The sequence below is a fragment of the Rhopalosiphum maidis genome, chromosome 3, assembly GCF_003676215.2.
Source record: "Rhopalosiphum maidis isolate BTI-1 chromosome 3, ASM367621v3, whole genome shotgun sequence".
Classification (NCBI taxonomy): Eukaryota; Metazoa; Arthropoda; class Insecta; order Hemiptera; family Aphididae; genus Rhopalosiphum; species Rhopalosiphum maidis.
The window spans coordinates 63,378,080-63,387,987 of NC_040879.1; the positions used below are offsets into that span (position 1 = coordinate 63,378,080).

The 9,908-nt window shown below is 24.9% G+C and overlaps 1 protein-coding gene across 1 annotated transcript; it reads right to left on the minus strand.

The window, feature by feature from the left end:
- Window positions 1-120: 120 nt before the first annotated feature.
- LOC113558108 lies at window positions 121-8,086 on the minus strand. The gene is made up of 15 exons (XM_026963620.1): window positions 7,927-8,086; window positions 4,249-4,426; window positions 3,962-3,972; window positions 3,535-3,538; window positions 3,130-3,361; window positions 2,884-2,991; window positions 2,445-2,492; window positions 2,334-2,372; window positions 2,204-2,260; window positions 2,072-2,128; window positions 1,951-2,004; window positions 1,815-1,871; window positions 1,694-1,738; window positions 1,382-1,507; window positions 121-204 (listed from the first exon to the last, which is right to left on the minus strand). The coding sequence occupies exons 1-15, from the start codon at window positions 8,084-8,086 to the stop codon at window positions 121-123; spliced, it is 1,260 nt and encodes a 419-aa protein (XP_026819421.1).
- Between the last annotated feature and the right edge of the window lie 1,822 nt (window positions 8,087-9,908).

Sequence of the window (9,908 nt, forward strand, 5' to 3'; positions counted from 1 at the left end):
ACTCAGAATATTTATATTTCTATAATAATGTCATTTGTTTAACAAGATAGTAAATTTTATAAAATTATTCATCTTGTACATAAAATTTAAGATAGTTTAAGTTTTTTGATACAATATTATTTAATCTTCTACAAAAGCTTGATTCATGGCATCATCTGATAATGACGGATCAAAAAAGCTTACGTCGTTGTAGTCTTCTACATACTAAAAATTATAATATAAATTAGTTAATAATTATGAATATAACAAGTACTACGCTACTAAGACCATTTAGAATAGAGGCAATGAAAGCCACCTTCAATAGATTTAAATTCCTTATTCCACAATATTGCTATGTTGCATAACACTCATAACTCATTACTTATAAATTATTAACTTAATATCTATGAGAATGGATGGTGTTTTTATTTTTATTAAAATACTGTAGCTGCATATGTTTATTTTTCTGTCAAAAGGTAATTGGAAACTATTTTAAAGTTAACTAGCATACAAAAGTCTAAACCAGTGGTTCTCAACCTTTTTAAAACCGTCACCCATCCACCTTGAAAAGCAAAATAATTTTCAATGTCCCTCCCCCCTTAATTAAAATAAAAATGAAAATAATATACATAACAATTTTATAATTGAATAATAAATATAAAATGTAAATATTATAGTTAAATTTAATTTAAAAAGATAATCTGAAATGTATTGATCATTTTTTTTATTTGGTTCAAAGTTTATGAGGAGGACACGTAAATCTCCTCTTTTGACAATGTTAAGTTGATTTCTTTTTTTGTTATTAGATCCATCATCACCCTGAGGTAAGAGGAAAGGTAGGTAATTAATAATTTTTGTACAACAGTCCACAGTCCAGGTTAGATTCGACTAAAGGTAGACTGGAGCCAAAATTCTGTGAGGTAATCATAATTCTTCTAATTCAGTTTTTTACGTTTTAATACAAATACACACTCATCACCATCATACAGCCCTACCACCGAAAAAAGTTCACTATTCCTCAGTACTCTACTGAGGAGCAATATCGCTTCCCAGGTTAGGCTCCCCATTAAGAAGCAGTGGTCTAAACAATAAAAAAAAATACTGTTTTAAAAATATTAACTTAAAAAAAAATCTATCTATTTCAATACTTGTAGTTGGATAACTATTATTAATTAACAACATAAAACATTTATAATTTAAACCAAAACTTTTTTTGCTTTCTTTCATTGACTCTTATAACATTTTAACAGCCCTATATAAAAAGATTAATTAATTTATTTTTAGATTTTTAGTATTTCTTAAATGAATGGTCTTAAAAATATTTACAAATTAGGATTGTGTAACAGATATTATTATTCAACTCTTATAAAAGTCGTCAAGGGTATAATTAAGTTATGCTCACACGAATATCATCAATTGAATTATTGTTTTGGTAAATGGGACTCGGTAATGATTCTGTAGATTCAGACGAAGAACTGTTCAATTCTGTGATACTTTGAGTCTCATAATCACGAGTACAATTGATATTCTACAAAATATGTGTGGTAACATTAGTTTTATTTTTATAAACGTTTAATTTAAAATTGGAAGAGCTTAAATATTTCAATTTAAAAATTTAAAAATATTAAGATATTTTATAAAATACAATAATCATTAGCATTTCTTTTATATACTTATAACAGTTATAACACTTTATAATTTAGAGTATACTTACATGGCTATCGGTACCAGAAATGCTTTTATCATTATTTAAAGAGAGCTACAATAATAAAAATAAAATAATAAAGATAGGTATATTAAGTGTATTAATATTTATATATAAATATGGTATTTACTTCTGGACTCTTCAAATAGTATTCATACAGTGATTCATCCCTATTTATAGCAGACATCTACAATTGTAGTAAAAAAAAAAATAAAAATTTATTTTTACTCATTTAATATATTTATATTTAATTTATATAAGTATACTTCAGTTGTCTCCAAATTGTTTTCAAGCATCAGTTCATCCTCGTTTAAAGAGTACTAAAATAATAGAAAATAAATAAAAGTAATGTATTTCATTTATTAAAAATTATATAATATTACATACTTTTATATTCCCCAAATTGTATTCATCTCCCAACTCATTGTGATTTATAGTAGAGACCTACAATAGTTATGAAAAAAAATTAATTTTTTACTTATTTATTAGTGTAATATTAAAATATTTATAAATGCATACTTCTGTGTTATCTAAATTGTCTTCATTTTTCAATTCATAGAGATTTATAGTGGATACCTACAATAGTTATAGATTTAAATTAATTTAAATAATTATTTATTAATGTATATATATATATGTTTATGTATACTTTTGAAATCTCCAAATGGTTTTCATGCTTCATCCCATTCTATATAATAATAATAAAAATAAAATTAATGACTAAATTTATTGATATTTATAAATAAATAATATTAAATACTTCCGTGTTTTCTAAGCTGCTTTCCTGTTTGCCAGTATTTAGGGAGTACTATAAAAACCAAAAATTAACAAAATTAATTTATTCAATTTAATGATGCTTAAAATGCCTAATAAGTATGTATACTTCTTTATTATAAAAATAGTTTAAATTCTTCATTTTGTCATGAAATAAGGATGAGTGCTACAAAAACAAAAAATAGTAATAATTATAATACTGTTTTAAAAATGCAGCATATTAAATATTAATATGTATGTACTATTTTAGTGTTCTTCAAAATATACTCATTCTTCAGTTTATTCCATAATTTTAAAATATTCTGAAGCATTTAAGAAATTCAAGTTTATAGTTTATAGACATTTAAAACTTAATCAGTTATTCATACAGTTTTGTTTTATCGTTTTATGAATTACCTTTATAGTATACAATATTTTTAACTTACATGTTCATCTTTAATCGTCTCAGAACAAAAAAAATGTTCAGGATATACCATTAGTTTATCTTTTGATTTTTTATGTCTTCTATCTGTGAAAAATGTTTTTTTTTCAATTGTTTCTGTCTAAAATAAATAATAAATAAAAGTTTACTTGTTTTATTCACATATTATTTATACATAAATTGTCAACTAAAACAAAACACTTAAAGAAGTAGACATTATATAATAGGTATATTAAAAACTTGAACATACTTCATTTTTATTGTCTATTGTGCATAAATTAAGCGGTTGATTTATTTCTAGATTTTCTGAGCACAAACTATTTAAATAGTCCGATTCAGAGTGGCTGATATCTTTATTACAAGACTTCCATGAATTAATTGTCGAATGTGAATCAGAATTTAGTTTACTACTGTCCAAAACATCTTGAAATTTTGTAAGATTGTTACATTCTTGCATTTCATCTTCACTAGAACCATAATTACTATAAACTGTATCCATAGTTTTCTATTAACAAATCAAAGAATATAATATAGGTACTATATTGTTATCACGAGTTTAAAATTTATATCCACACCTAAATTTTGAATAATGTGTAAATACATAAATAAAAATAATAATGACTGTTTAAGACTTTAATTTGTTATTAATAAGTACCTACCTATATGTAAAATAGGTAGTTACTTATATGAACTCATAATTAAAATTCCGATTTAATAGTTAGGAAGTTCTATATATTATTACACATTAGTATAATAAAAAAATCGAAAATAACCTTAACATCAAACTTAGAAGTTGTATTGAAAAGTTCATTATAGTTTAATGAGTCTTCGAGTACATGATCCCGTTTATCTTCTGTGCCAATATATTTCGATAACTGAGAAACATGAAAAAAAATATTGATATTAATATTTTATTGATACTAGGCCGTAAGTACCACAAAAGCGTAAAAGAAATATTATTAGTTAGGAATGAATATATCATATTATTTTCCTTTTAGTATTTCTTTTTTTCATTTTTGTGACCACGGTTTATTATCAATAATATCAATATTTATAAACGACAATTGATCTAATTTCATTACAGGGCGTAATACTTCCGATGATTCGTTTCTTTTATCCGATTGATACAATAATTCCTACGAAAAAATAATTCTATAAAAATGTATAAGGTAGGGTAGATACCTACATTTGTTATATTAGCTATTTGATAGAACAATTTGAATACGCATAAATGTATTATTTTTTTAATTTGAATACATTTTACATTTAAAATTTTTAAACCATTTATAAATAAGTAAGTATTTCATTTATAATTTTAAAAAGGTACATAAGTTTAATTGTGTAAAATTATTATACAAAATAATAATACTTGGTTATATTTACATTTTTTTTTTTGAGTTCTAAATTCAAGCTGTCGAATGAAGATTCATTGAACACATTTTCACTATTTGTATAAATTTCACTTTCTTCTGTAGAATTTTGTTCAACAACCGAAGTTTGTGTATTCGTATATCTACGTTTTATGGAAAAGTAAATTACTGTCAACGCTGAAAAATATAATAGAATAAATATAAATTAATGTAAACAGTTTTTCTAATTTTTTAATTACATTTTTCAATCACTCGATAATATTAATAAGATCAATATTTAATTGAAAATAGAATAAAATATACCCCATACAACTTGTCAAAAACATGTAGAATTTTGATACAGACATTTTGCTCAATGTGTAATTATTTAGAGTTTTACAATAAAATTTAGTACCTACTGCTCGATAACAAATTAATATAATATCTTAATGATATTTAAAATTGTACACAACAATTAAATTAAGTATATGAAAGCATATATATTTATTATTTTATACACATATTCGTCATAACACTCATTACACTGATCACTGATAATCCTACAAGGCTATAACAAGAATAAATAGGTAGTTTATAATGTAATATAACACGTGGGTAATAATTATACCTACTCACTTTTGATAAAACACAAATTTATAACGATATTGATACATTGAACGGAATGAAAGTTCCACCAAACTAAATAAAGTTAAAAAAACTGTCCAACCTTTTCTCTTTCTCGTCAACACCACAAGAAAACACGAGACCTCCATTAACCGTCTCAGGATAAGACACCTCCGTCTTACTCACTCCTATTTAATGGAGAAAGAAGATGCCCTATTTGTGCATGTTGTGGGTCCCATTACAGTCAAACATATTTTTACTGAATACAAAATATATGAAAAGGAATTAAGACAATTTCAACTATCTAATCATCTATACTCAACCTTGAACCCAACAACGAATTCAATTTCAAGCAAAAGTTCCTATTAGAAATTCCCCTCATTAATAAACTTTAAATTGCATCCAATACTTAATTTGTATATGTACTGTAGTGTATTGAGGTTGGTAATATTGATTAACCTCAATAACAAATTGCACTCAATATATTAATGATTAAGAACACGTTATTATATTATATATTATGTTGTGTAACATTTCTGCACTATGATGCATAATTAAAAGATGTAAAATGTTAAAGTCTTGAGTATTATTTTAAAACGAGTAAATGTTCATCCTTTCTCATCTAACGTCGTAGAGACGTTACATGTACTTTGCTTAAAAATGTTTTATTTTTACTTTAACTGAAAGTTATTAGTTAAACTTTAATGTAACATACATAGGTACATCAACTATATCGTATATGTAGCAAAATGTTGTAATGTCACTCCAATGACCACAGTTGCCATGGATAGTTTGTTTAAGAGAATGCCAGCGCAGTATTTGTTAACTCTATCTAACCTCACGTGCAACATAACAATTTTACGTTAATAAAAATGAGTATAACCATATTAATTTCTCAAATTAGAGTTGACCTATTATATAATTTAAAGTTAAGAATATTATCTAGGACATCTCATAAGCGTTTTATTATATTTTTATTTTAAAGCGAGATGAGTTTTTTAAGATGTATAAACAATTTACAAAAAAACGCACTACAATCAATTGCAAATCATTCTATAGAAAAATTACAGTCTGAGCTCGCAAAATAAATTAACAATTGAAAAAAAAGATAAATTAAAAAAAAAATTGAAAACTTAGAAACTAAGATTTATTAAAATTTAATTTATGAGGCATTTGTCATACAAATTTGTACCTGATTTAATAATGTTCATATAAGTTATAAGCAGTCAAGCAGGGCTCGAAAATTAATGCATTCAAAAAAAGCTTAAATATGCAATTTTATGCAGTTCATTTTTTTGAAAAATAATATATATTTTATAGAAATGAACTTTTAAAAAAAGGTGGGCAAGTGGGTATCGCTCTGTTGTATAGTAGAGGTGGAGAGCATGTCACTTTAATGGATGTGTTAAATTTGAATGCAATGACAGGTTAGGTATCATTGTATACGAAAAACGATTCCGAGCGGAGATGATTTGTCAGTCTAGGATATATTATTATATTATTACCTATATTCCAATGGTAATAGATCGTTATTTTATGCGATTTCGTAAAAAATTAAATTTCATATGCTCATAAAAATTTGTCTATATTGACGGAAGATTTTTTTTTATAGTTATATGAAGAAAAAGTTATGAAAAATTTTGTATTGGATTTTTAATTTTTATTGGCATTTCAAAAAAAAAAAAAAAACGAAAAAATCGAAAATTTTGATTGTCAATAAATAGCTTAAAAAAATGTATTTTGAAAATTTAATCGTTAATAGATAACTCAAATATAAACATTTAGAGAAAATTTCAAGTACTTAAAATAATTCGTTTTTGAGTTACACTAAAATAAAAAAATTGATTTTGTCAAAAAATGGTTATGCGTATAAAAAATACCGAAAAAATAAAATAAAATTTTTCCTAACGCTTTTGAAAACTAGTGGATTTTTACTTTTGACCCTCTCTCCCCCAAAGTACCAACGAGATGAAATTTCCTTTACAAAGAGGAGCTGAAGTAAAAAACAAAGCATTATTACTACTCTAAAACGTGATGACACAAAAATCAAAAAAATTCATACATCATTGTAAAATCAATACATTCATCACTTCGTTCAGAATCTAAAATGACTTTTTATTAATTTTTTTTAAATTAAATAAATTTAAGTATAATTTTTTATTTTTGGTTTATAGATCTTGAAACATTTTTTGATTATTCACAATCCTACAACTGTTTGTTGTGTACACTACAGTTTTAAAATAAAGAGCCACCACGCATCGTAGCATCATCTATATTTTGAATTATACTATAGGTATACCGATAATTGATTGCAATTTATCGATCCGGTAAAAAGATTTATTTACCAAAAACTGTGTATGTAAGACAAATCCATATTTATTATATAAAATTAACCTTTTTACCTGCTTGATAAATTGCAATCAATTATCGATATAATATTATTCAAAATATAGACAATGCAACAATTTGCGGAGGTTCTTTATTTACTAATATAGTAATATGATATACATTAATATGCTTATAATTTTTAAACATGCAAAATTGGCTAAATATGCAACATCAATTTTTGTAATTAAATTGTATGTAGGTACTATGAAACGAAGTTGATTCGAGAATTCAATTTTTAATATATAGCTTCCTAAGAAATATACAAATGCATAAAGTTCCAAGCCTTGATTATAAATTATTATAATTTTTAACCACACCAATATTATAACAGTAATGTTGACAGTTTTAAGTCTGATAAAGTGATGAAATGGTAAAGAAAATATTGTTAGTATATTTTTATCATACTAACATACATTTTAAATTTTAATATAAGAAATACCTGGGACGCAATTTATATCATAAAGGTATACATTGGAACGCAACTTACAGTCACGCATAATGGGTATTGTGTATAAAAATAACAATTTGGTCTGTAATAATATTGTATTCTTACCGGGTAAAATTAAAAGACATACAATTATATGCGCCAAATAATCGGCCCAGTAAGATATCATAAAGAGTTCAACTTCCGAATTTTCTTCCATCCCGAATTCGACGAAGAGACAAAACGAACGTTGTGAAAATACCGAAAATGCGAATACGGTCTTTACAACGGTAACGATGACGAAGGAATGGAGAGCCACGGAGTTGCACATTGGCTAGTGTTGACAGATTTGTATACTCCGCAAGGAGTTTCGAACCACCGATGACCACAAAAGACGATGTAGATATGACCGTTGTGACCATCATGGCTAATAATAATATAATATATACGTACCCGCCTCCTCTTCTATAATGTTTTATATTACGCTAAAGAGTTAAGAGGACGCCATACCCGCATGTGTTGTCTCTGTCTTACTGCTAACGTACATCATAACAAATTTTCGTTCAGTAGAATACATTTTGTGACGTTAGCTTTAATATTAGAGTGAATTTACCTATTATAAAATTAAAGGTAAGAATATAATCTAGACAATGGCATATGCTTTTAATGATATTATCATTTTAAAGTTGTTATATTTTACATAGCTGTAACTCACTTTAAAATAATAATATCATTAAAAGCATATGCCATTGTCTAGATTATATTCTTACCTTTAATTTTATAATAGGTAAATTTACTCTAATATTAAAGCTAACGTTACAAAATGTATTCTATTGAACGAAAATTTGTTACGATGTACGTAAGTAAGACAGAGACAACACATGCGGGTATGGCGTCCTCTTAAAACGACCGCGAGTGATTTTTTATTGATTGTATAATATCAGAATTCGAAATGTTTATTTATTCAACAAAACACTTACCTTTACAGCGTGGTACCTATATATTGTGGATATGATTTTTTATTATTTAATATATGTATCAAACGTTTCTTTAATTTGTATATAATAATTTAATTGTTTAGAATATTATTTAGATTATAATACAGAATCTGCGTGTAATATTTCATGTTTTATATTAATTTTAGATACATATCATCAAATAATATGTTACGAATTTATTTGTTATATAAATTAATAAAATGGATCACTGTCAAAACGTGGTGTTAAAATATCGTAGGTAGTAAAATATCACAGGTTTAGTTTTTGTCCGGTCGTTAGTATGACTATTATTGATTATATTCTACTATTCGAGTATCATCATATAGGCACAATATTTTAGTGTATTAAACTAATAAACATTAAAATATCTGCAGTGTGTACCTATACCTAAACTATAATCATAGCGTTTCAGTAACTCTATACATCATGGTTCATATCATTAGAGTATAGGTATCTATTTAACAAATCATTATTTGTCTAGAAGACTATACAACAGCCACATATCAACATAATTGTAGTCATAATAGACAGCTTTTGTATATATTGAGTTAAAATTGATTTTTAATTTTTTAAAGTAAATGTCCTTAGTTATTTGTTTTGTTTTTAGTCTAGTTAACTTGTTTAAAGAATATTAATTTGTATATCACTATTTTTCAGATACATATAAATATTGGTATTTATACATTATTAATATTATTATTATTATTTGTTATAAAAAGGTTTTATCCTACTTTCTTTGAAAAATATTTATCTTTTTATACGTTTATATATAATATTTTGGATATTGTGATAGTATTATTATTATTATCATCATCATCATCAGTATTATGAGAGTAATTATTATTTTACGTTTTTATACTTTTTTGAAGTTATGATTTTATATTTTGCCGCGAGAATGTGCCGACGAAAAACACACTTGTCTTATTCTGTATGTTAATGTTGCATCTTTTTATGATTATTTATGAAAGTTAATTGTATTTTTTACAATATAAGTATTAGTCAAAAGCATGATGTAGATAAAATCTACGTTGTTGTCAACAACATCAATATTATTTATTATTCTTTGTTACAAAAACTTTTGTTATTTTATTTGAAATAAAGTATATACAAAATATAATATAAATGGTGTAATTACTACTAACACTTCTCACATGATAAATAACCATGGTCTTAATATAAAATATTATTTAATTAGTAATAATTATTATTTTTGACGATTATCTTCTAAAACAAAAATGAAAAAATA

Excerpts from the sequence above, each read along its gene's own strand:
- LOC113558108 (XM_026963620.1), bottom strand. The coding sequence starts at position 8,086 with ATGGTCACAACGGTCATATCTACATCGTCTTTTGTGGTCATCGGTGGT. Across the intron at positions 4,427-7,926 it reads AGACCGTATTCGCATTTTCG|CGTTGACAGTAATTTACTTT; the intron begins GTATTTTCACAA and ends TATATTTTTCAG. Across the intron at positions 205-1,381 it reads ATTCAATTGATGATATTCGT|TATGTAGAAGACTACAACGA; the intron begins GTGAGCATAACT and ends TATAATTTTTAG.